Raw genomic sequence first — 27,559 nt, forward strand, 5'->3', positions numbered from 1 at the left:
CACACATGCCAGCAAAGTCAAATTAAAAAAAAAAAAGGTAACATAAAGTGAGATTCAATTTTATAGGATGGAGAGCCAATTACAAGGTTATACTCAGATACTTCAGGGTTTTCCCACCTCTACAGTGTAAAGAGCACTTAAGTACAAAAGTCTGAGAAACACTCAGATAATAAGAAGGGACATTTATTGAATATCCATTGAGCTTTAGCTAAATAAAATTAAGATATAAGGGTATTTTTTCTTTTGTAATGGGAAATCAAACTACACAATATAACCTGGTTGATAATTAGAACCGTAACTTCCTTTAGCTATTTTTTCTACCTCCACCCTGAATATAACCTATTGTAGCAATACGTTCTGAAATAAGAGGCCTTCCCCTCATTGAATTCATTTGCCATGGTCTGATAAAATATACAATGGATTATTCAAATTAGCATGGTCTAAACAGCAAGAGTAGCTTGCATATGTGCTGATTTTAAAAGGTTTAGTTTCAATAAGCATATACACATGCTTTACCTTAAAAATAAATTTGTTACCCAATTCTATTCCAATGGTGAAAATCATTCCCAGAATTCACATAGCTGTGAAATAAAGTTTTTTTTTCCTTCCTGTCTTTGATCACATGTTCAAGTACTTAAAAAGTTAGACTATACTAAAGCATATGTATAGTATTATTTGATGAGTTATTAAAAGAAAATTGGTCTACATTGAATTGTATGCTTTAAACAGCTGAACTTTATAGTGTTTAATTATATCTCAGTAAAGCTGATATATAATCAATCATCTAGTCTTGTGGCTCTTCACTGTAGCATAATGGGGATCAGAGGCAAAGAGGAGGAACGAAATGAGGGCTGACCAATCAGAAGGTGGGTTAAATCCCTAGGCTATTTTTTGGCCCTTAGTAACCAAACAATCAGAGAAGGCAATGGCACCCCACTCCAGTACTCTTGCCTGGCAAATCCCATGGAGGAGGAGCCTGGAAGGCTGCAGTCTATGGGGTCACTAGGAGTCGGACACGACTGAGTGACTTCACTTTCACTTTTCACTTTCATGCATTGGAAAAGGAAATGGCAACCCACTCCAGTGTTCTTGCCTGGAGAATCCCAGGGATGGGGGAGCCTGGTGGGCTGCCGTCTATGGGGTCGCACAGAGTCGGACATGACTGAAGCAACTTAGCAGTAGCAGTAGCAGAAGCCAAAAAATGAGAGGAAGAGAGGGAAGAGGAGAGAGAGAGTGCATGTGTGTGTGTCTGGGAGGTTGGCTCTGTGGACATGGTAGGAAGCACCAGGGCAAAAAGTGAAGAAGAACCAAATATCATAGTTAAAACACTTCTTTTCATGAATTCCTAAAAACATCGCCTAACTTAGAGAAGACTTCTGCCAGACAGTAATGAAACATGATAGTCTTCTTTCCTCATCCATGAATAAGCCATTTTGAAAACAGTAGTGAGAGCACAGGGATTTCATGTTAAAAAGACTTCTGTGATCTGTCAACAACTTTCATATATGATTGCTTAAGTGAAAACTGAGGCTGCGTTTAGAATCAAGAACTTTAAAACATCTAAGATTGTACTGGAACAATTTTGACAGAAAAGAATACAAATTAAAAAAAAAAGACAACACATAGATGATAAAACAGAATGCTGGTACACATTTATTTTTATTGCTAAACATTGAATGCCAGCAACTATGGTATCTTCAAGTTAAACTCAGTTGTAAGATTTATAGAAAAAAATACCTGTGTACCACTAGTATGTGGACATTCAATAAATACCACAGGACAAACTGATGACTAAGAGCCACATACCCATGAAGCCCTTGTTTAAACAAGTTACCATTAAAACATGACCTATAAGAGCAGTTATCAAAAGGTCAAGTTTAACTGCATGTCTTTTCAAACAGAGATGCTGAAAAGGATATATACATTCTTTACAGGTTTTAAGTGATCAAAAACAACCCTCAAAAATGTAGACAATGCAGAGTAGGAACACTGAAAATACAGTTTTACTGTTGAACAAGTGACAACACAACACTTTCTCCAAATCCTTAAAATAATTCATTTTTTAAATGGCTCTACAGAAACCAAAATGAACTATATTCATAAAGATGATAATCTACCAGGGACACAAAGATCTTCCAAGCTATTTTTTTATGTTAACATATATTTACACGAAATATTCAATAACATGTTTTACAGCTTACTTAAATAGAAACATGCTTTTCTAATCCATAAATAACACTAAACATCATTCATTCAACCACATTTATTAAGTAGTTTTGATGTCTCATGCATTGTGCCAGGGATTGAGAGATGAGTATGACATGGTCCTTGCTCTATAAGTGCCCACAATGAGGCTGAAGAGACAACACATAACATTTCCTTTCTTACACAATGAGGCTATTTCTGTAAAAACAGGACTGAACTGCTCAATATCCTAATAGACTGTTCCCAAATTCTGACCCGATGGAGCAGAAGACCAAGGTGTTTAAAAGCCATAAGAAAATGATGTGCTTTTTTTTTTTCATCCAGAGAAAGGAGTTTATGAGTAAGATTTCATCTATTAAATTTTTTTCTGTTTTTTTTTTAAAATGATCTGCATGTATATAGCAATTCCACTAGTAAACTGCTTAATTCATGTAATCAAATCAATAATATAAATATTTCATGATAGTCCCCAAGCTTTAAATAGGTCTGTGCATTACTCTGCTAATATACTTTAACCCTGAAAGACTGTCTGCCTGAGAATAGAACAAATGCTTTTCCCTAGGATAAACCAATAATTTGTATAGTTTTTAAGTAGTGGTAATTGAGGTCATTTAAAAATATTAAAATTATATTCAATATACAACTTCAAGAAGGCAGGCAGATTTATAACACAATCTAAAGTTTCCTTAAAAATGATTAAAAAGTTTTATTGCCTAAGAGCAACTCAGGAATCTGAAAGAGGTGAACCCCATGAATATCTCACTTAGTGAAAAAGTTGGATATATGACTATTGATGTTTTTGAGTATATGAGAGCACAGATTTTTCATCAAAGAAACAGCATGCTCATATAGCTTTAATACCAATAGCTTCACACTGGCCTACTGACTTCCTAGATCCTCCAGGGCTGCATCACCAGTCTGAAAGATCTCAAACTAGGCAGGGCTCTTTCGGGCTCGAGTCAGTTACCAGGCTCCAGCAAATCCACATTTGTTTTCACATGTAGCCATTCTCACTCTACTACCAAGTCTTTTGTGGACCCACAGAGGTAGCTTAGGGGAAAGGCAGAAAGGAAGAACTACGTATTTAATTCCCCAACACAGAGAAACATGGAAGACACTGGTGAGGACTGAGTATGCTTCATGGCTTAGAGTAATTGCTTCTTGAAGACAGGGGCCTAGGAGCTAGGTCCAAGGTAGCCCCAGCAGCACAAGAGAAAATGTCTATTCTGGAGCAGTTCCAAGCTTTGAAGTTCGTAGAGAAAGGTAACCAGGGCTGCAGAAGGTTCTGTGATCTGTCTTGTGATCTGCCGCAAGAGCCAGCTGGCTCAGTTTTGAGGTTCACCCCTAACTGTTTCAAGCTCACATGCTGCAGGTAGGAGATACTTCCTACAGCTCATTCTGAATGTCAAGGCTGCTGCTGCTTTATGAGGGTATGGGGGCACATTATCAAAGAGGCAACTCTTGGGTGGCAAGACATGTCTCATGATATTAGAGTCTACTTCCGAGGTGTTCATTTACTGGGATCATTTAACAAAGATGTTCCCTTTTGCATTGGCAGTTTCTTGTATAGAATCTTATTAATTGTAATCAGACCTCAGTTGTCAAGAGTACAAAACAATGCGTGTGTTAGTTGCTCAGTCGTGTCTGACTCATTGCAACCCCATGGACTGTAGCCTGCCAGGCTCCTCTGTCCATGGGATTTCCCAGGCAAGAATACTGGAGTGGGTAGCCTTTCCCTTCTCCAAGAGATCTTCCTGACCCGGGGATTGAACCCAGGTCTCCAGCATTGCAGGCGAATTCTTTAACATCTGAGCCACCAACATACCACTGAATTTTAAAATACTTTCCAACAAGATTAAAGACAAGAAATATAGACCAAGAAAATGCTCACCTTCCCACTTGGCCAAAGTCTGGTCTTCTTCAAATCTGGATTAATGATGCTTTTTCAAGAAGTTTTTTCTCAATTAATCCTACCCAATTCTGTTTTCCTTCACAGTATTTCAATACAGTATATAGCCACACAAAAATGGTTTAACATGAATTTGCACTTGTTTCAATTGTTCCACAAACATCTGAAGTTTGTAGGTTCAGTCTGTAAAACTAATCATGGAGTATGTCTTTCATTTCTTCTGTTTCTCCCCCATCCCAGAGTTCGGATATGCTGAATAAAGAACTTAAAGTTGTTGGCTAAAATGCAATTTTAAGGAATCACTTTTTATTTCATACCAAGTAAGGTTTTCAGTATTATATATTGTAACTCAGAGATTCTATCAGATGAGTCCAAATATTACCGTGCTGTAACCATCCAGAGGCCCAGGGTCACATTGGCAGCCAAAAGTACACTGCCACCAAGCAAGATGAAAAATCCTATCAGATCTTTGACATCATTGTCTCCAATCACTGAGGTAAGAGTAGCATCTAGGAAAGAGTTTAAAATCCACTGTCCGTCCAAAGCAAAGCAGGGCACTGCATTAACAATTGCCAGAGCTCCCGAGAGGGAAATCAGATACCTGGTTGCAATCAGTTAAGGAGCCTACTGTAAGGTCTGCATGCAAAGCCATTTCTAGGAATCAGAAGTGTGTATTTTACGAGGAGTGGATTTGAGATTACAGGTGACTTCTCTCCTTTTTAAAAATCTCTGCCCACCAGTAAATGCTATTGCTTCTCAGATCTCTATTTAAAACAAATGATTTGTATTATTTCAAAGTTAAAAAAAACTTGACAAAAAAAATGAAGGCCAACCACCTGTAAACTAAGGCAGTCTGTAACAAATTCCTTGAAAGGCTTTCTCTTTAATGATACAAGAGAAAGGAATATGGAAAGAATAAGAAATGAGGGAAAATTCCTCTTCAATCCTTACAAAGTATAGCTTAGATTTATTAAGATTTTAGTCCCTTGAACTCTATTTTATTATCATCTGTAAGGCCATAGTGTAACTATCTCTGAGATAAAGCTGCAGTCTACAAGGTACAATTTTGACTGTATCCTTTTTTCAGTAACTCATTTGTTAACTAAAATTTGCTCATTTACTTTCTGTCTCTGTTTTTTTGCAAATCATTAAAGAAAGAAATTAAAGATATAAAAGTGACAAAAATAAAGAACCTTTTCAAACTGTTCGAATATATTAAAATTCTATATAATAACCAATTAAAAATCTCTTTATATGCAAACATAATATGCTAAAGAACACATGAGATTCTGTGGAGTGCTGTTTCAGCAGTGGAAATCAATTTGATGTTCCTTATGCATTCCTCCATTTGGTCAGAGTCAACAGGCTCAGGAGGGGTGGAACACATCGCCTCATTTAGTAGCTGAAGACTTCATCCTTTATAAACATGCTCAAAGGTTTTAGACCTCTAAACTTCAACTCTCAATTTGTCTTCTAGGTTCTTTCCCTTCCACACCTTAACCTTTCTCTCTTCCCAATCAATCTCTCTTCTTTAACTTCCTAGGTACAATCTGATCTTTCTCAACTCTAAAGTCCATTTTTTTTTATGTGTTAGCAGTAGACTGATACTTGTAAGGTCTATTCAAGCTCTCTAGTCAAGATAAAACTGATCAAGTTCTAAGCAGCACACTTTTAAAATATCTGTCACATCAGAAAGGATACTTGACAAATGTCTCCACAACCACAGGCAGATCTATGCTTAGAAACTTGAAACGTGGGATAAAACTGGTGATGCTCACTAAAAAAGAAAAATAAGAAATAATTAATATTATTTATACAGGTAAGCAACAGAATAATGAATTTTACTATGTGGGTATAGACTGGACTAGCCCATTAACCTGATTTGAGAAAGCCCTACCCAAACATATGCAGACGGGCTCGATGGCCCAACTATAAAAGTAAATCAATTCTAGAGCAGCTAATAAAAAGAGTGGGATACAGAAATTCATGTCTCAATGTACATTTATATTGTGAGGTGAGACTAGAATAAAAACTGATTATATACCAACTATGACTACCAAATACAGAGAATGACTTTACACTAGAATTTATATCAAGAGTCCTTATCTTTTCAAAGAGGTGTAACCTTAAAATCATGTTCACTCCAACTATTATGCAACTTAATCTTTTTTGGTCTCAGTGTTTTCTTCATTGCTAAAACAAGGATTAATACTAGGGGATTTTTAAGATTTCTTTCACTTTGTGGATTCCATTACTTTGTTTTTGTTAAAACACTTAAAAACTTATAATTAAATAGAACTCATAGCACACATTTCTTGAAAATTACCTTGAAGAGGGTTATTTCTACATTTGTTGAGGATGTATATAATATCTGTACTCCAGAGACACCTAGTGTTAAAACAATAAATGAGAAGAATGACCCAAGTTGTATCTTAGGATATGACTACAGAGCAATGAGAGAGCCTTTTAAAGAGTAACATAAAACCCACATGTCCCTCAATTGATGAATAAATACAGAAAAAGTAATATATCCATACAATGGAATAGTTCAGTTCAGTTCAATCGCTCAGTCGTGTCCGACTCTTTGCGACCCCATGAATCGCAGCACGCCAGGCCTCCCTGTCCATCACCAACTCCCAGAGTTCACTCAGACTCACGTCCATCGAGTCCGTGATGCCATCCAGCCATCTCATCCTCTGTTGTCCCCTTTTCCTCCTGCTCCCAATCCCTCCCAGCATCATGGTGTTTTCCAATGAGTCAACTCTTCGCATGAGGTGGCCAAAGTACTGGAGCTTCAGCTTTAGCATCATTCCTTCCAAAGAACACCCAGGACCTATCTCCTTCAGAATGGACTAGTTGGACCTCCCTGCAGTCCAAGGGACTCTCAAGAGTCTTCTCCAACACCACAGTTCAAAAGCATCAATTCTTCGGTGCTCAGCTTTCTTCACAGTCCAACTCTCACATCCATACATGACCACAGGAAAAACCATAGCCTTAACTAGACGGACCTTTGTTGGCAAAATAATGTCTCTGCTTTTCAATATGGAATATTACTTCACCATAAAAAAGGAATGATGCACCAACACAAACTTCAACATGGACAGACCTTGAAAACACTATGTTAAGGGGAAGAAGCCAATCACAAAATATTCTATTTATAGGAAATGTGTGGAAACAGGCAAATTTACAGAAACAAAGTAGATTAAGTGGTTGCCAAGGGATGGGGTAGGTGGGTGTTGAGAAGTAGAATAGGTTCCTAATGGGTATAGGCTTTTTTTGGAATGATGAAAAAATACTGGAACTAGATTGTGGTGATGGTTCCACAACTCTGAATATATTAAACACTGCTGCTAAGTTGCTTCAGTCGTATCTGACTCTATGTGACCCCCATAGACGGCAGCCCACCAGGTTCCCCTGTCCCTGGGATTCTCCAAGCAAGAACACTGGAGTGGGTTGCCATTCCCTTCTCCAATGCATGCAAGTGAAAAGTGAAAGTGAAGTTGCTTAGTCGTGTCCGACTGTTAGTGACCTCATGGACTGCAGCCTACCAGGCTCCTCCGTCCACGGGATTTTCCAGGCAAGAGTACTAGAGTGAGTTGCCATTATCTTCTCCAATATTAAACACTACTGAATTGTATATTTTAAACGGGTAAATTATATGATATGTGAATTATATTTCAGTAAAAGTTATTAAAAAGGGAACATATAAAATCTTATACACCAAAATAAGTTAGACTGTATGATCTTGGTTCAGTTCAGTTGCTCAGTCATGTCCAACTCTTTGCAACCCCATGGACTGTAGCACACCAGGCTTCCCTGTCCATCACCAACTCTTGGAGCTTGCTCAAGCTCATATGTCCATCAAGTCGGTGATGCCATCCAACCATCTCATCCTCTGTCGTCCCCTTCTCCTCCTGCCTTCAATCCTTCCCAGCATCAGGGTCTTTTCAAATGAGTCAGTTCTTTGCATCAGATGGCCATAGTATTAGAGCTTTAGCATCAGCATCAGCCCTTCAAATGAATATTCTGGACTGATTTCCCTTAGGATGGACTGGTTGGATCTCCTCACAGCCCAGTTCAGTTAGTTCAGATCAGTCGCTCAGTCGTGTCTGAGTCTTTGCGACCCCATGAACCACAGCATGCCAGGCCTCCCTGTCCATCACCAACTCCCAGAGTCCACCCAAACCAATGTCCATTGAGTCGGTGACGCCATCTAACCATCTCATCCTCTGTTGTCCCCTTCTCCTCCTGCCCTCAATCTTTCCCAGCATCAGGGTCTTTTCAAATGAGTCAGCTCTTTACATCAGGTGGTCAAAGTATTGGAGTTTCAGCTTCAGCATCAGTCCTTCCAATGAACACCCAGGACTGATCTCTTTAAGATGGACTGGTTGGATCTCCTTGCAGTCCAAGGGACTCTCAAGAGTCTTCTCCAACACCACAGTTCAAAAGCAGCAATTCTTCAGTGCTCAGCTTTCTTCACAGTCCAACTCTCACATTCATACATGACCAGTGGAAAAACCATAGCCTTGAGTAGACGGACCTTTGTTGGCAAAGTAATGTCTCTGCTTTTCAATATGCTGTCTAGGTTGGTCATGACTTTCCTTCCAAGGAGTTCAGTTCAGTTGCTCAGTCATGTCCGACTCTTTGCGACCCCATGAATCGCAGGCACCAGGCCTCCCTGTCCATCACCAACTCCCGGAGTTCACTTAAACACATGTCCATCGAGTTGGTGATGCCATCTAACCATCTCATCCTCTGTTTTCCCCTTCTCCTCTTGCACCCAATCCCTCCCAGCATCAGGGTCTTTTCCAATGAGTCAACTCTTTGCATGAGGTGGCCAAAGTATTGGAGTTTCAGCTTTAGCATCAGTCCTTCCAATGAACACCCAGGACTGATCTACTTTAGAATGGACTGGTTGGACCTCCTTGCAGTCCAAGGGACTCTCAAGAGTCTTCTCCAACATCACAGTTTCAAAGCTTCAATTCTTCGGTGCTCAGCTTTCTTCACAGTCCAACTCTCACATCCATACATGACCACTGGAAAAACCATAGCCTTGACTAGATGGACCTTTGTTGGCAAAGTAATCTCTCTGCTTCTTAATATGCTATCTAGGTTGGTCATAACTTTTCTTCCAAGGAGTAAGCGTCTTTTAATTTCATGGCTACAATCACCATCTAGTGTGTGAGATGAGTGCAACTGTGCGGTAGTTTGAGCATTCTTCGGCATTGCCTTTCTTTGGAATTGGAATGAAAACTGACCTTTTCTAGTCTTGTGGCCACTACTGAGTTTTCCAAATTTGCTGGCATATTGAATGCAGCACTTTCACAGCATCATCTTTCAGGATTTGAAATAGCTCAACTGGTATTCCATGCTTGCACTCCAAGGGACTCAAGAGTCTTCTCCAACACCACTATTCAAAAGCATCAATTCTTTGGTGCTCAGCTTTCTTTATGGTCCAACTCTCACATGCATTCACGACTACTGGAAAAACCACAGCCTTGACTATATGGATCTTTGTTGGCAAAGTGTTGTCTCTGCTATGCTGTCTAGGCTTGTCATAGCTTTTCTTCCAAGGAGCAAGCATCTTTTAATTTCATGGTTGTAGTCACTATCTGCAGTGATTTTGGAGCCCCCCAAAATAAAGTCTGTCACTGCTTCCATTGTTTCCCCATCTATTTGCCATGAAGTGATGGGACCGAATGCCATGATCTTCATTTTTGGAATGTTGCATTTTAAGCCAGCTATTTCACTCTCCTCATTCACTCTCATCAAGAGGCTCTTCAGTTCCTCTTCCCTTTCTGCCATAAGGGTGGTATCATCTGCATATCTGAGGTTGTTGATATTTCTCCCTGCAATCCTGATTCCAGCTTGTGCTTCATCCAGCCCAGCATTTCACATGATGTAGTCTGCATAAAAGTTAAACAAGCAGGATGACAATATACAGCCTTGACATACTCCTTTCCCAAGTTGGAACCAATCCATTTTTCCATGCCTGGTTCTAACTGTTGCTTCTTGATCTGCATACACGTTTCTCAGGAGGCAGGTAAGGTGGTCTGATATTACTATCTCTTGAAGAATTTTCCACAGTTTGTTGTGATCCACACAGTCAAAGGCTTTGGCGTAGTCAATGAAGCAGATGTTTTTCTGGAACTCTCTTGCTTTTTCTATTATCCAACAGATTTTGGCAATTTGATCTCTGGTTCCTCTGCCTTTTCTAAATCCAGCTTGAACATCTGGAAGTTCTTGGTTCATGTACTGTTGAAGTCTGGCTTGGAGAATTTTGAGCATTACTTTGCTAGCGTGTGAGATGAGTGCAAATGTGCAGTAGTTTGAACATCCTTTGGCATTACCTTTCTTTGGGACTGGAATGAAAACTGACCTCTTCCAGTCCTCTGGCCACTGCTGAGTTTTCCAAACTTGCTGGTGTATTGAGTGCAACACTTTCACAGCATCATCTTTTAGGATTTGAAATAGCTCAGCTGGAATTCCATCACCACCACTTGACTTTGCACTCCAGGATGTCTGGCTCTAGATGAGTGATCACAGCATTGTGGTTAGCTGGGTCATTAGGATCTTTTTTGCATAGTTCTTCTGTATGATCTTGAGCCATATGGACAAGCTATATGTTTAATCCAATCATGTTGCCACTGTTAAAGCATTTACGCTGGTCTGATTCTGAAATTATATTCATATAAAATTCATGTGTTATTCACAAATTACTTTATCATCATTATCACTATGATTACTGGCATTCTCTGGCATATGCTACTCTTGCTACTGATTTGGGAGCTTGGAGAAATTTAATAAACACTCAGAGATTATCTGAGAGGTCATCTATGTAACTTGGACATAAATGATAGTGAAGAAAAAATATGTCTTTCTCCATAAGTAGACATGGGGTTCAGCTCCATCTTGCTTTATAAATTCAGATTATTTTCCTACTGCTTAAATTTCATTTAATGCTTAAGAACAAGTTAACAAGATTTTAAAAAGTGATCAAACAAATGAAATTAATGCAAGGTGTGTACTGAGTCTCTACCAGTAAAAATATAGGCCATCACAGCGATATTCTGAGGGTCTACCACAATAAAACCCACCTGTGTAGTGAAGGTGCAGCGGATGTCCTACATATAACATATCAATTTGAGGTGGGTGTTTCACTTTTATTAAGCGTGTATGAGTTTCCAAAGAAGGTATTATACAGAAACTTGAACTTGAGCTTTTCTTACAGTCTTTATTGGTTCTACAGACTTGGGTGGCTTCAACTGCTTTCCGGGCAGGTAGACATGTATGCTAGGGACAGAACATCAATTAGTCAATACTAAAAATGATTCATTAACAAGCAAAACACCAAGTTAAATTCTTTCAGTATCTTTTATGTCACCAAACATATTAGGAATGAAGTTCAATAAAGGAAATACCATTCATGTATATCTACTATAAATTAGATTATTCTACTCTGGCCAAATAAGATATTATTATTATAAACGTTTTAAAGATTCTCAGATGAAATATGACATGTGAAATGTAGAGATCTTAATAAAATGGTGTAAACCAAAAGGGCAATTTTTTCAAGGATTCCATTTCAGTTCTACATGATTATATAATTATATCAGGCAATCAAGACTGTTTCAAAGATAACTTACCAAACGCTTATTAAAATTATTTCTATAGGAAAAGCAAACATCTGTAAGGCTGTGATTGTTACAGCATTCAGTCGAACCGTCTAGCCGTTTGTACGCTTAAAGAGAAATGGTTTATTAAAATCTGTTATTAAAAGAAGTACACAATGCACAGAAGTACATTTGTAATAAGAATTTTGCTTCCAAGACAAAAAGAATTAAGTAAAATGCATATGAACTCAGAAACAACTGTATAACTGACAGTTCAGATTGCTGGCTACTTGCTGCAGAGTTTGATTTTACATTACAAAAAGAGATACATCCAAGTTGAATCAAGAAGCAGCAATGACCACAGCTTAGTTGTCTTCACATAAACTTACCCACTCAGAAAGCTGGAGTGCCAGGGTCTCAGTAGGTTTTGCAGTAACTCCAGCTGGTCAAGCACAAATACTTAATGAGCTACTTTTAGATGACCTAATGCTGTTGATCCAGTATCATTATAGAACTCCTGCACTGTGGTGTTAGCAGAGTGAGCAAGAGGATGCCTAAGAGACTCTCATCCTGAAGGACATCTCTATCATATCAAATATCTATTCCACCTCCAGGCTTATCTTCAGGTTTTCCCCACAGAACTGGGGCAGTCCAATTTGACCACACAGATGTGCACATATTTGCTTGCATACTAGTAACCCAGTTATTCATGGAAGGCAATGGAAAAAGGGCAACTATTCCCATTAGTCATTTATTTTTTCAAGTTCTTTGGTAGACTGCTTCACTGTATCTAGGGGAGAATAAGGAAGTTAAATCACTCATACAGCTGGGACAGAATTTTTTTTTCCTATCCATTTATTTTGGAAGGTTTCCTGCATTCAGCACATCAAACTTGTAGAGCAAAACTGATGTGTGGCAAGGACCAATTAAAGGCTCCCCAGGTGGCTCAGTGGTAAAGAATTTGCCTGCAATGCAGGAGACGTGGGTTCGATCCCTGGGTGGGGATGATCCCCTGGAGAAGAAAATGGCAACCCACTTCAGTATTTTTGCCTGGAGAATCTCATGGACAGAGAAGCCTGGTGGCCTACAGTCCATGGGGTCACAAAAAACCTGATTTCCAATACTACAAAAAGCTTTCCTATTAACAAGAGTGTCTTTAGGAGTCCTAGCATGAAAATGTTGGAGAAGGCAATGGCAACCTACTCCAGTAATCTTGCTGGCCAAGTCCCATGGATGGAGGAGCCTGGTAGGCTGCAGGCCATGGGGTCGCTAGGAGTCAGACAAGACTGAGGGACTTCACTTTCACTTTTCACTTTCATTCATTGGAGAAGGAAATGGCAACCCACTCCAGTGTTCTTGCCTGGAGAATCTCATGGACAGAGAAGCCTGGTGGGCTGCTATCTCTGGGGTCGCACAGAGTTGGACATGACTGAAGCGACTTAGCAGCAGCAGCAGCATGAAAATGGTTGTTGATACGCAATCTGACTTTATAAGGATTTTTATTTCAGGCAAAGATTTTTTGTTTTTAAATCTTTCTTTTCTAGATTATTTGATTAGATTGGATCTCCTTAAACACAAATTGCTGCCGACATGAGCAAAACACAGGTGAAGTAAACTAACAGATGCACCAATTTCTCCTCTGCAATGGCTGGCTGTGCGGGTGGTTTTGCTTTGTTTTCTTACCATAACTGAGTGGGTATTTAAATTCTGGGTGATGAGTAATATTTAAAATATGAAACCAAACTATGAGCATCTAATGGCACAAACTCGTGCCTATAATCACTCATCAGCCCTAATGGTAAACTCTAAGGTAAAAAGGTGTTTAGAATTAAAAAAAAGAAATCAATCCAGGCAAAAGTCCTCAGTATGCTCTCTAATCAGTTGCCAAGTCACACCAATATTTACCTCATTATTCTTCTCTTTATCTATTCCCACTAAAGGGTAGACTTCAATTCTTTCTCACTTGACCCATTTGAAGAGAATTTTAATGCATCTATTTTACCACCTACCTGATTTATAAACTTGTCCTAGATACTGAATGCTTCAGATTAACCTTCCAATGTAAAACTCTGAGAATGTAGCTCTTTTATTTAATAATTTAAATTTTCAAAGACCCTGCATTGCTTCCAAATAAAGCCCTTCATAGCCTAAAACAAAGATTTCTATTTTTTTTTAAATTACCTTATCTCATACTGTTCTCTTGCTGAACCAAATCATTAGCAGTTCCCTGATCTGTAGTGCCAAGATTCATTTATAACAGTCTCTTGAAATTAAACTCACTGTTGAGGACCAGCTTAAGAGTTGCTGTTATGAAACATGTCCTCATCTTTTCAGTCAAGACCAACTGCCATCAACTCTCACAACTCCCAATATCTCTCATCATTCCTTATATTTAACTTTGTACTGTAATGTGGACATGGTCTATTTCTTCGATTAGACTGTAAGGTCTATGAAGGAAAGGTTTCTCAGTATTTTATGTAAGGTGGATAGCTCAACATGCACTGAATACATAGATGATGTTCTATGCTACTTGCCTTTATATCAGTAATGATTTTTAAAAATTTACCTCTGATGCTTGATACTTAGCTTTTCATGGAGGAGTGTCAGCAACAGAGAATTGAAAGTCATTAATTTAATATCACTGTTGATATGGCATGTCTAATAAAAAGCTTAAAGTGGATAGTATGTGGAAAAAATTGGAAATTGGAAAAATTGGAAATTGGAAATGGTGGGGACTGTGAGGAATTAGAGAATACATACCCTATTTTAAGTAGCGTAAGCAGCCAGGCCATTTGACTTGGGACTGAGGGTCAAGAGATGATCCATTTTATTTCAAGATAAATACAAAGTCTGGACTCTCATGAGAAACTTTTTCTTTTTTTGGCTGGGCTTCAAGGCATGTGAGATCTTAGTTCCCTGACCAGGGATTGAACCCACGCCCCCTGCAGTGGTAGTGTGGAGTCTTAACCACTGGACTGCCAGGCAAGTCAAATCATACACATGTGCCAAGGCTGGATTTGGCCTCTACCGTATCACTAATATGTGACCTCTGGGTTATGCTTTCTTCTTATGGTGATTAATCCAATCAAAACACAAATCAATGGCTGTGGCTGCCCTGATAAGATGAAGTACCTCCTGAAATATGAAATTTTCCATTTAAAGAGTTTAATATTTTGTTATCATGTGAGAAGTAAACTGTGACATTTCTGTTTATCAATTTTAAAAATATATATGTTTAAAAATATTTTTTATTTTACAATCTTTTCTACTGGGTCACATTAAAGGACAAGTCACTTAATTTCTGTGACTCAATACTTTTTTTTTTCCAATTCTTAACGTATACAACAGGGACGCCAAAGGTAATTTTCACATTACTATACTGCTATCAACATGAGGGGCCTCCCAGGTGGCTTAGTGGAAAAAAAAACCTGCTTGCTAAGCAGGAGACATGGGTACGATCCCTGGGTTGGGAAGATCCCCTGGAGAAGGAAATGGCAACCCACTCCAGCATTCTTGTCTGGGAACTCCCATGGACAGAAGAGCCTGGCAGGTTATACTCCATGGGGTCGCAAAGAGTCAGACACCACTGAGCATGCACACACGCATCAACACAAGAGCCTGATTCAATTCTACATTGGAAGGCATATTCAAGACTGCAGTGGGGGGACTTCCTTGGTGGTCCAGAGGTTAAGATTCCGTGCTTCCGTTGCGGGTGGCTCAGATTCGATCCCTGACTGGGGAACTAAGATTCCATAAGCTGTATAGCCAAAAAAAAGAGAGAATGCAATGGGAAGTCCCAGAAGCTTTCTTGGCTTCGATTTAACTCTAGGAGATTAGAATTGTCCCTTAAATCTTCCCAGATGGGGAAACAACTAGGAAAATTAAGATCAGATTAGTTTCACAATTCCACTACAGGGAGAACCTATATATTTTGAATGTACCCTAAGATACTTGTAGATATAGTCTAGTCTTCAAAGGATGGTCTAAACCAGAGGTTATTTTAGAATAAGGTTGGAAGGAAGAAACTTTTCCAGTCTATAGTTCAGTCTTCACTACCTTCTACATCACTAAAATGAACTGAACAATTTTCTTACCCTAGTTTAATAAATATTTAACTGTAACTAGAGTTCCAATATAGGCAGGCAAACCTATTTATTCTTGGTTTTATAGAATTTATACCAGCACCACCTAGTAAAAAACAGTTTAAAAAATTATAAACACACACACACTCTCTCTCTTTTCAATGGATAAGAGCAAAGAAACCTTGACCCTACCCTGATACTCACAATGGGAGAACATACACTTTTTCTCTGAACATGAGAGATTTGGGCATAAAAACAATCTGGGTACTCAAACTGTATGGAAAAGATTTCCAGAGTTTTCCTTACATTATCTTAAACCAGGTCAGGAATGGTCTTTTCTCACTTCAGTTAAAGATGCATAATACAGGACAACACTCCCTTTGCCAGGCAGTTATACGTATATGCCCTCACCTCCTCTGAACAGGAATATAGGTTATTCAAAGAGGCTGCAGGAGTCTGGGCTCACAGATTAATTTTAGGTAGTAGTTGCCTTTAGTATTCAATCTCACACTTTTAAAAAATGCAGCTCAAATACTCAAGATAACACTTACAAAAAAGAAAAAAGGAACTTAGCTTTAGGCATATATGAAGTGTCCCCTCAAACTAAAGAAAGAGAATGCAAGCTACTTGTTAGAAAATAGTCCAAAGGGACTTCCCTGGTGGTCCAGTGGTTAAGACTCTGTGCTTCTACTGCAGATGGTACAGATATGAGTCCTGCTTGTGGAACTAACAGGCCATGCAGTGAGGCCAAAAATATGTCCCACTAAAAGAACCAAACAAGTTCTTGTCTGTAACTTTTAGTTCCATTCAAATGGAACTAATGGCAGGTTTGAATATGAACAGGGGAAAAGTTTGTTCTGTTCTGACTCAGAATGAAAGGAGAGATCTATTCTAGGTACAAAGGTCTCCAAGCCCTCACCCAGCATCCTTTCTGGGCTTCCTGGAAAGACCATTCGATCTCCAAGGAGTGTGGGACAAGCTCATTAGGCTTACTCCATGCACTAAGGGGAGACATAGAATAAACCCAGCCTTGGCTCTGTTGATGCCGCTCCTAGGTTAGCAGGTTAATGTTTAAAAAAGGAAAGGATCAACAGAAGAAAAACAGAAGGTCCCAACAATTTCATAAAATGAATGGTCATTTCATGTAGACTTACCACATTTTTAAAAATTTGCCAGAAATCCACCTGTTAACATTTAAAGGAGAACATCTAGTATGCTTAATATCTTAGGGAATAGCTTTACAAATCTAATAATACACCTAGGAAAGTCAGGGTATGAAATAAGGCCAGAAATGATTGCTGGGACAGCTTATGGGCACTTTCAGGGTCAGATCTTTTCAAAGTGGCTTTACTGTTTTGAAGTGGTATAAATTCTTAAAATTTTAATTGTGCATACCTAATTTTATTCTAAATTGAGTATCAATTATTTTTGGATTATAGGTTACCTTATATTACCATATTTGGCTATATTTATGCTCTCAATTATAATGTACAGTAACAAATGTACCTGCTGCTGCTGCTGCTAAGTCGCTTCAGTCGTGTCCGACTCTGCGACCCCATAGACAAAAGCCCACCAGGCTCCGCCGTCCCTGGGATTCTCCAAGCAAGAACACTGGAGTGGGTTGCCATTTCCTTCTCCAATGCATGAAAGTGAAAAGTGAAAGTGAAGTTGCTCAGTCGTGTCTGACTCTTTGCGGACCCCATGGACTGCAGCCTACCAGGCTCCTCTGTCCATGGGATTTTCCAGGCAAGAGTACTGGAGTGGGGTGCCATTGCCTTCTCCAAACAAATGTACCTAGATACATGTAAAACAATATCAATCCGTAGCTTTCTTAAATGTCCAAGCCTGTCATTTAAATTAATCTAGTATATTATTTTAAGTTATATTTACAGTCATTAAGATTTTTGCAATCTGGCTAAGTATAGGCACTCCATTAAAAAATGATTAAATGAAGGTACAGGTTTATCAGATACAGTCACAATATAAAATCAACAAGTATCCTAATGCAGTCACTTCTAAGGAGATGAAATATATACTGAAGAACTATTATTTGGGGATTGATTTTTTTTTTTATTAGTGTGGGAGTGCGGTAAACCTGCTTTGGGTTTTTAAGTAAATACCTCCAAAATGTAGCATAGGATCCATAATAGTAAAATACTCAAAAAGTTAATAAGGAAAGAATTCTGGAGTATTTCAAGAAAAATTTCACTTCCATTCTGTTTGCCAGGAAAAGACTAACTATAAACATTGAAACATAGATATCCTAAATAAAATGATTTTATTGGAGAGAAATTTTATTTGATAATAATGTCATTTTGGCTTTGGTAATTCAATACTAGTTATACCAAATTTAGACAAACTTGAGGAAAATGATAAAGGACTTAAGTATGAAATAATGGATTCTTCTCTTACAGAAGAAGATACTGTGGATTATATACCTATTTGAAAAGATGCAATACATGGAAAAGCATGAGATGCAATTTGAAGTACTGAGTGCTACCTAGGTATTTTTGCCCTTGTCAAAAGTGGACGCTGAATCTAATCAAGTCTCTAGACCTAACTACCACCTATAGGAAATGTGGGGGATACTTGAACATGTTAATGATAAATTTGACAAAACAAATGACTCAGTTTCTTTAACAAATGATTTTTTTAAAACAGTGTCAGAGGGAATTGTTAAAAGACATACCATCCAACTGAAACCAACTGTAAAAAAGAAAAAAAAAAAAACCAGGGAAGTGTGAATACCAATTAGATATTAGGAATTATTGTTAATTTTGTTAGGTGTGATAATAGTACTGTGGTCATGTCTAAAAGGTCATCATCTGTTAAAGATATGCTGAGGTTTATGAGTGAAATCACAGGATACCTGGAATGTGCTTTCAAATATTTCCTTTAAAGGTGGACAGGCTGGATGAAAAAGTTGGCAAAGTGTTGATAATTGCTGAAGCTGAGAGAAGGATGCATGAGGTTTCATTTATATTACTCTGCCTCTTTCTTTTTGGCCACAAGGCATGACATGCAGGATCTTAGTTTCCCCAACAGGGATTGAACCCACATTCTCGGCAGTGAAAGCATAGAGTCCTAACCACTGGACCTCCAGGGAATTCCCTATACTACTTTCTTGACAATTATTTATGTGTGAAAAGTTTTTGCAATAAAAAGAGCTCTTAAAAATGAGTTAGAGGAAAAAAAAATGAGTTAGAGGGACTTCCTTGGTGCTTCAGTGGCTAAGACCCCAAGCTCCCAAAGAAGGGGTCCTGAGTTCAATATCTGGTGGGGAAACTAGATCCCACATGCTCCAACTGAGTTTGCATGCAGCAAATAAAGATATTGTGTGCCACAACTAAGACCCAGTGTGCCAAACAAATAAAAATTAATCTTAAATAATAGGTTATACATGGAAGATTACATATGAAAAAAAATTTAAACCAGTTCTTACTACTTTGCCACTTTACACATGGTACTTTAATAAAATTATTTTTAATAATTAATCATATTTCTTAACCCCAGTAGATGTATAAAAGTACTCAGGAATTTCTTGATTTAAAAATGTGAGTATAATTTGCACTTTCCAACACTTTCAATAATTTGGACCCCCAGGGTTTTGTATTAAGAGTTGGGAGACTGATTTTCCAGAGATGGAAGAGCTGAAAATACATTTGGCAGCTTCTGAAGGTAAACTTGCTTCACTCTGCTGCCTCCAAGACAGAACAACAGATCTGACTTCAGGAAGTATTTCTGGACATCAAGATGATTTTCTCTGGACACCTGCCACACAAAAAAACCCTACCCCAAATAGCTTTGGACATGCCACCATCCACATAGCACAAGGGTATTTAATCACTGGAATTTAGTTAATTGGTTATGTTTGAGCTTGAATGCTGACTAAACACAAGTGTTATCTAAATGCTGAATTAGATTCTAGAGTTCTGAAAATCAAAGATGAAATTTATTAGAAGTTCAACAACAAAATATAATAGACAAAACATACATATTATTATCTAACTTACCAAGAAGGATGTTTACTCGTTTAGGCCTATTATTACTTTACTGATTTGTTTTAAGGAAGTTAGAACAAAATAAATCTATACACATAATCTAAGAATTAACGAATGGCAAGGACTGCTGCTTGCAGTCCTAAATTAAATCATACTAAGAAAATATACATACCTCTAACTGGGAAGCTTAACTGCTGCAAAGTTGATGCACTTATACAGTAACCAATTTGGGGCTCATAGGTGATGGTATCCAGACATTCATTCCAGTCTTGTACATTGGTAACAGGACAATCCTGTAGATGGGTGACAAGGTCTCCCACAAAAAGGCCTCTGGGTCCAATTGCAGGTGAGTCCTTGGTAAGAGGGCAGAACCAAATCAGAAAATGTGTGAAGACAAGCTATGATTAATCTGAGCAAATAATAAAGACACTGAATTAAGTAGAAAGTTTTGAATAATGCAAAGATCATCCAGCTTTGAATCCATGATGTATAGTCCTAGAAAAATAACAAAATAAAACCCAACAATTATACTTTTTATACTTCACTAAGACTTTGAATTTTTTGCAACTGAAAAAACAAACAAACCTCACTCACCAACAGTTAAGATTAAAATGACAGTTTTCCCCAAGCTGCTAATTAAAATTTTTTGTGAAAGTGGTTGCCAGAATGCCTTCATTTTCCTATACCACCAAGGGAGAAAATGATAAGACAAGACCTTATCTAAACACAGTCCCAAATATGCAGACAATACTGTCAGCACATCAGTATGTGAGTCAGTTGTTCACAAAGGTAATTTTTCTCTTCCCAAAGTGCGAAGAGACGACTTGATACCATCATAGTAGTCTAAGGGAGTGAAAGACAGAGTTGAAGACATTAATAACTTAAAACTCCCATGAAATGTTCTGGCTGGCTAGCTTAGGTTTCATCTTTCTTACTTCTTAGGAATAAAGACATTTGACTCAAAAGCCCAATTATGAAACAAACAGTAAAGGTAAATGATGCATTTTATCAACAAATTACAGGTAGAAAATCTTGATATCATTCTTGTAACTCAGAACAGAAACAATTTTCAGTATTTTAAAAGAGCCAGTGTGTTTCACAAAACTATTTCTTCCATTTGAAAGGATTACTGTAATTTCTTTAGGAAAAACTAAACATTCTGTACACGAGAGGAATCTGAATAAAAGTTCCTGACATAAAATGCTGTGTTACTTCACAAAATCTGGTGGAATACCCTAGACAATCTTATCATTTACCTCAGCAACTTCAGTGATAAGCACCCCAACTCCAGTGTAGTAAAACGGCAAGAGAATTACAGGAAGGAGAATAAGAACTAAAATACCCAGGAGTGCAAGGATGAAATTATGCCAGATACCTGAAAAGAGGGAACAAAAAGAATAAGTTCAACCAGGGGCAGGGTAGTTGTATTTCATTACACCTCGGCATTCTGATATATTAGGAAAGTCACCAAAAGAAGCTGTGAGGCAGATAGATCAATTTATTAGTACAGAAGACATGTTCAGTTATAAGCTTCTTTCATTTCAAATATTGAAATCTAAAATGACTGTGTTACTATAACACTAGGAAGACCACAGGCTAATGATTTAACCCTGTTAGAGTCTCCATTCTCTCTCAATATATATACATTTATTATACATGTGAAGGGGTGTGTATGTGTATATAGTGAATAGAGTATCTTTTACTTACCATAGCTTTTTTTCAGAAAATGTTATGTATTCATTTAAACATACTTGTGATCTTTGAAAGGAATTTCAGAGCTATCAAATAAAAGTTATGATGCAGTAAAAAACATTCTTGCTGAACTGGGGTATGTATCTTACATCAAGACTATAAACTATCTGCACCATCTCTATAGAGATAGATGAACTGAATGTTGTGCTGGAACCGGCTCCTACCAGCTTGCCACAGCTGACTGGGCCTCTTTAACCAATTCCTCCACCAGGAGGCACCAGTTGGTGCCTTCAAATTGGCCATGGTGGGAGTATTTATACCACAGACAGGAGCAAATGTTGGTTTATCAGAGCTCTCTACCCTTTCCTCCAGGGCTATATGCTAAAAATTCAGTAGCATACCACCAGGTAACAGCCCCTGCCATACCAATCCTTGCTCTCCAGTACAGTTTTTCTTATGGGGAGGGTGGAGGAAATACCAGCTCTTTGGGCAGTGTGATTCTTAGGTGTGCAGGTCTTGCCGCTTACAAGACAGGATACATATCATATATATGTCACCGAGACAACCAACCAATGTCCCCCACCCCACACATTCCAAAATCCTAGGAGGCTGACAGCACCAGTGTCCTGTAATGACAGAAATGTAACTTAAAGACATCGCCCAGATCTAAGGGGACTGTGGCCATATGACTGTACTTCAGCAAAAGGATGCGAGCAGAGGTGAAGGGGACTGTCTTACTGGCTGGAATGTAGCTATAATGGAGCTAAACTTGAGTCTACGACATAGAAGCTGCACGCTGGAAATCGTAAAGCTAAGACAGAAAGCGCTTCAGTCCTCCAGATCATAGAATTACCATTATCAGCATTGAACTACTTACATTTCTAATGTTTTATGAGTATTTAAGTCACTGTTATTTTTAGGTATTACAGCAGCCAGATTTCTAGCTAATAATATATGTTTCATGTACCACAACACTGCAAGATGTTCCTCTAGCCCAAGCCATAATTGGGTAAACAATCCTTTCTGTTTTATACACAGAGAGATCTTTTAAAAACACCAATGGTATCCAGCTATTTATCTGAAATTGTGTTTTGCTTTTTCATTTATATACTTTTGACTTTTCCCTTATCTGCACATTCATATCTAACTTATTCCTTATATCCACTAGAGTAACCTATTTTTTAAAAAAACATACTGACTTATTAATAAGGTTCCCTACTAATGATCACTTAGGCTGTCTTAACTTTTTCATACAGCGTTGCAACAACTTTGCTCATGATGTTATGCGTCTGATTAAGATCACGTCTCTGAAGGTATGGACAATTACACAAAAATGGATTGTTAGGTCAAAAATATATGCATTAAAGTGAACCTCCAAGTCTGCATTATATTCTTATAATTGTCATGTTTCCCCACCCTCTAAACAACTCTAAACAACACTATCATCATTTTAGACTGTCATCTGCCAGGTGAAAAGTAAAATCTTTGTCTTCATTTTTATTTCTTTAAATATGAATGAGTTTGTACGTTTTTCACGGTTATTAAATGGTTATATTGCTTTTTGAGAATTGCTTACTTTTATCCATTGTCAGTTTGCATTTTTTGAATTAAAAGTTATTTTTATGTTATTTGTTTTTATGTTATTATTATATTGTTTTATTATTTGTTTTTATTTATGTTATTATTATTTGCAATACATACATTGAGGAATTTGGTCTTCTATATGAGGTATTTTGATAATTTCCTCCAGTTTGTTTGGCTAGGTTTATAGTTTTGCCTATGCATATATTTTAAGTTTTGGTGTGGTCAAATGGCTCCTTTGTATTAAGTTTTTCCCAGTTCAAGATTATAGAAGATCTGTGTTCTCTTGTATTGCTTTCATAGATCTTTTTTTTTTTTCAGGCTCCTTTTTTTAAAAATATAAATTTATTTATTTTAATTGGAGGTTAATTAAAAAAACAAAATTAAGACAAAAAATAACAAAAAAAAAAAAAAAACAACCCCTCTGATTTTTTGACCCACTGGAATTTACTCTAGTGAAACTAATCTAGGAATACAGCTATTCCACCCCTCCCACCACTCCACACCCTGTTGCTAGTCTCACAATTTTACAAAATCCATCCCCACTGGTTAGATTTGCCACCACTCCCATGTGCTATATTCAGCTTTCTCCTCAACTACTCACGATGGTACAGTCCAACAGAACTGCCTAAATGTTATACCCTATCTCTTCTTTACCAGGATGACCCCACCGTACAAACCTGGCTCTTCTCATCCAAGCAACACTCAGAGGGGCACATAGACACACTGATTCGCTGACCCTCTGGGGAGCCTCCTATCTCTTATCAGGGATGCAGCTGGTACCAGACCACCCTGCTAGATTTCACATTTGCCAATGATTGCTAAGTTGCAATGTGGGTACCTTTATTTCCTTTATTTAAACAACCTCTTGTTCATTAATGATTTGCTTTTCAGTGCACCAAATGAATTTTGTTACCGTTTTTACTTTCTCTGGAGCAAGGTTTCTCAACAGTGGCACTACTGGCATTTGGGGCCAGATTATTCTTTGCTGTAGGGGACTGACCTGTGCATTGTAAAATGTTTAGCAGCAACCCTGGCCTCTACCCATCCACCAGATGCCACTAGCACCCTCCCCATTTTCTCTATTTTTCTGGCTACAATACTTATAAAGACAAGTTTTTTTTCTTTAGAACAGGTATTTTATTTTTTGTCTATTATAAAGGATTTACATGCCAAATGGTAAAAGTCATTACGTACACAATGTATTCCACAGCTGAGCACCACTCCCTAACTGAACAGGCAAAGAAAGGACTAAACAACAGCACCTGGCAGTATTTGGGGTGCGGGGGGAGTAAAAAGACTAAAACAGGTTTAAACTGACTATTACAACTTATCTAATATTCAAAACTACTAATTCAATGCAGTTAAAACACTGTTATGTAACATGCATTAATGTCAAAGAATACAACCAAAATTAAGATAGCAAACAAAACCTATATAAGTTTTTTTAAACTGTAAAATGTTATATATACATGTAACTTCTCACTCATTTAAAGAAAACCTGCAAGCAAAGTTATCTACTTCCAGAAAAACCATACACAGAACTACTAAGCATATTCTTTTTTTAGTACTAAACATATTCTTAAAAAGTATAAACATGAACATTTAGAAAATACAGAACTTCAAAAATTGCAACAATAGGCAAAACTTCATTTTTAAAGTAGTGTGAAAAGTCCCATTTTTATCACAATTGGACAAAGAACAGTCTGTTTTTTTTTAAAGAGCAGTCTTTTGATGTGAGATTCACAAGCAAGCATTACAAAATCCTATTTTTCAAATGGTATTACAGAGCAAGACAAAACTACAGAACAAGACAAAACTTCTTAACAATGTTATATGAAGAATTATTTTTTCCTTTTTTTTCACCTTTTATTTTTACTAAATCTATCAAAACTTAACCCTTAGATATATTGGAGTCAGTCACAAAATTCTTTTCTAGAAACAGTATACGAAAGAGAGGCATATTCATTTTCAATTACACAACTGGAAAATGCTTTCTGAGACTGGGAAGAGTCTTCCCGTCTTTTTACTGGTTATTTTTATTCTTAGTATGTGTTAAGATATGAGATTTCAGGTTAGTTGACTGCGAAAACCTTCTATTACAACAACTGAAAGGGCACACGTAGGGCCTATCTCCGGTATGGATTCGCACGTGGGTACGCAGGTTGAAATCTAGGGAAAAGCGTTTTCCGCAGCCTTCAAAGGTGCACTGAAACGGCTTCTCTCCAGTATGCACCAGCTGATGCCGTTTCAATTTTGAGCCCTCAACAAAAGCTTTGCCACATTCTGCACAGACATGAACTCTGGGACCATGGGTGTGCATATGTTTTTTCAAAGCGGCTTTATCCCTGAACATCTTCAAGCAGCCTGTGTGAGGGCAAGCTACTGTTTTCGGCACATCATCTTTGGTTTTAGGTTTCATTTTAGTAAATTCGGCCAGTTGTTTGGGATCTGAGAGATCAATGCCAGGAATTCCCTCAGGAGGCAGTTTCTTACCCGTCAAGTACTCTGAATAATCAGGAACTGAGTTCTCAGTCTGTCCAGCCTCAGGGTCTTTCTTATTGGTTGCAGACCACATGGTGACAGAAAACTGACCCTCTAGGGTTTGGATCTGGACCTGCTTCTGCTCCCACTTCTTGGGGCCTGCCCCGGAGCTGCTTCCCGCCGCCGTCGCCTCACCGCCCGGGTAACCCTTCTTACCGTTGCGTTTCTGGCCGTGGCTGCTGGGCTTCCTGGTGCGGTTGCAGGCTAAGGAAGACTTGGAGCCTGACAGAGGAGCCAAGGTCTGCTCAAAGTAGCTGTCGTCGAGGCCTGGGATGATAGTCTGGTCACTGGCCTGAAGGCTTTCGGTTTGGGAGCAGGTCACCACCTCCTCCTGCGTCTGCACCATGACTTCTTGGTCGCAGTCCCCCTGGGCTGGGCTGTTTGTAAAAAGAGGCTGCAGCGCAATCAGAGGCGGATAGTGGTGGCCACCGTGGAACCAATTGCTGGCGACATCATTGTATTCATTGATCGCCTCAGTCCCCATGGTCTCCACAGAGACGCTCTCCTCAGTCGGGGTCTCCTCGTAGAGGCTCTCCTCAGGGAGGGGCGCCACCTGCACCTGCTGCAGCCCCACAATCTCTGGATACAACTCCAGGTCGTCTGCGACGTAGAATGACTCGTGGGAGTCCATGGCTGAGGGCTCTTCAGAGGCTACTAATCAGCGGATTGGTGACCAAAAGGCCGCGGAAAAAAAGAAGCCGAAAGGAGAAAACCGCGTGCTTTGCAAGTGTGCGCGGTTGCAGAGCACGAGACGGAAGAGGCGCAAGTGCTCCTGGGTGGGCAGCACGCATGCGCTTTGCGGCACCTTGCACATGCGCTTCTACGCTGAGGCGCCCCACAGTTGTACGTGCCCACAGTGCAGTACGTGCCCACAGTTGTACGCTCGCACATGCGCCATCTCTCCCGCCCCGGGACCTGTGCTAAGCAAGTGTTTCTTTTCAGTATAGCAACCAGGCTCTGCATATTTTTTTGTTTCATTTTCATTGAATTATCCCCTTCTACCCCACCACCTGTATGAGTATAGCGGGGGTGGGTGGGGGGGAGGAGAAGACCTATCCTTTTCTAATATTTATGCTTTTTTAAATTTAATTGCACTGACCCACATTTATAGACCGTTTAACAATATCAGTGATAGTGGGAATGCCTGTCTTTTCCTTTAATACAAGGTGCTGGGCCATAGACTAGCACTGGTCCATCACTTGCATTACCATTTGAACCATATCCACCCTTCAACCCCTGGTTTTTGTCTTCCACAAAACTGGTCCCTGGTTCCCAAAAGGTTAGAGACCAGTGCTTTAATAGAAGTGCTTTTAATTTTTTTTAAGGAATCTCCACACTGTTCTCCATAGTGGCTGTACTAGTTTGCATTCCCACCAACAGTGTAGGAGGGTTCCCTTTTCTCCACACCCTCTCCAGCATTTATTGCTTGCAGATTTTTGGATCGCAGACATTCTGACTGGTGTGAAGTGGTACCTCATTGTGGTTTTGATTTGCATTTCTCTAATAATGAGTGATGTTGAGCATCTTTTCATGTGTTTGTTAGCCATCCGTATGTCTTCTTTGGAGAAATGTCTATTTAGTTCTTTGGCCCATTTTTTGATTGGGTCGTTTATTTTTCTGGAATTGAGCTGCATAAGTTGCTTGTATATTTTTGAGATTAGTTGTTTGTCAGTTGCTTCATTTGCTATTATTTTCTCCCATTCAGAAGGCTGTCTTTTCACCTTGCTTATATTTTCCTTTGTTGTGCAGAAGCTTTTAATTTTAATTAGATCCCATTTGTTTATTTTTGCTTTTATTTCCAGAATTCTGGGAGGTGGATCATAGAGGATCCTGCTGTGATTTATGTCTGAGAGTGTTTTGCCTATGTTCTCCTCTAGGAGTTTTATAGTTTCTGATCTTACATTTAGATCTTTAATCCATTTTGAGTTTTAT

General features: G+C 38.6%; 2 protein-coding genes across 3 annotated transcripts in view; both read right to left on the minus strand.

The window, feature by feature from the left end:
* Window positions 1-1,623: 1,623 nt before the first annotated feature.
* The window catches only part of MBTPS2 (membrane bound transcription factor peptidase, site 2), a 48,065-nt gene continuing 22,129 nt past the window's right edge, over window positions 1,624-27,559 (minus strand). The window contains exons 6-11 of one of the 2 annotated variants that reach the window (XM_005701028.3): window positions 21,067-21,185; window positions 19,983-20,163; window positions 11,761-11,855; window positions 11,212-11,407; window positions 5,816-5,891; window positions 1,624-4,715 (exon numbers count right to left, since the gene is read on the minus strand). In XM_005701028.3, the coding sequence (XP_005701085.2) occupies window positions 4,493-4,715; window positions 5,816-5,891; window positions 11,212-11,407; window positions 11,761-11,855; window positions 19,983-20,163; window positions 21,067-21,185 (890 nt within the window). In that variant the 3' untranslated portion in view covers window positions 1,624-4,492. Of the gene's footprint in view, window positions 4,716-5,814; window positions 5,892-6,440; window positions 6,503-11,211; window positions 11,408-11,760; window positions 11,856-19,982; window positions 20,164-21,066; window positions 21,186-27,559 lie in introns of those variants that run through there. The other variant, XM_018043875.1, reaches the window with a different exon arrangement.
* YY2 (YY2 transcription factor) lies at window positions 22,577-26,988 on the minus strand. The gene has a single exon (XM_005701001.3). It carries the CDS (start codon window positions 26,256-26,258, stop codon window positions 25,110-25,112), a length of 1,149 nt encoding a protein of 382 aa, XP_005701058.1. The 5' UTR covers window positions 26,259-26,988; the 3' UTR covers window positions 22,577-25,109.

Source organism: Capra hircus (genome assembly GCF_001704415.2).
Source record: "Capra hircus breed San Clemente chromosome X unlocalized genomic scaffold, ASM170441v1, whole genome shotgun sequence".
In the NCBI taxonomy this organism is placed as follows: domain Eukaryota; kingdom Metazoa; phylum Chordata; class Mammalia; order Artiodactyla; family Bovidae; genus Capra; species Capra hircus.

Coding starts and splice junctions, on each gene's coding strand:
- YY2 (XM_005701001.3), bottom strand. CDS start 26,258: ATGGACTCCCACGAGTCATTCTACGTCGCAGACGACCTGGAGTTGTAT.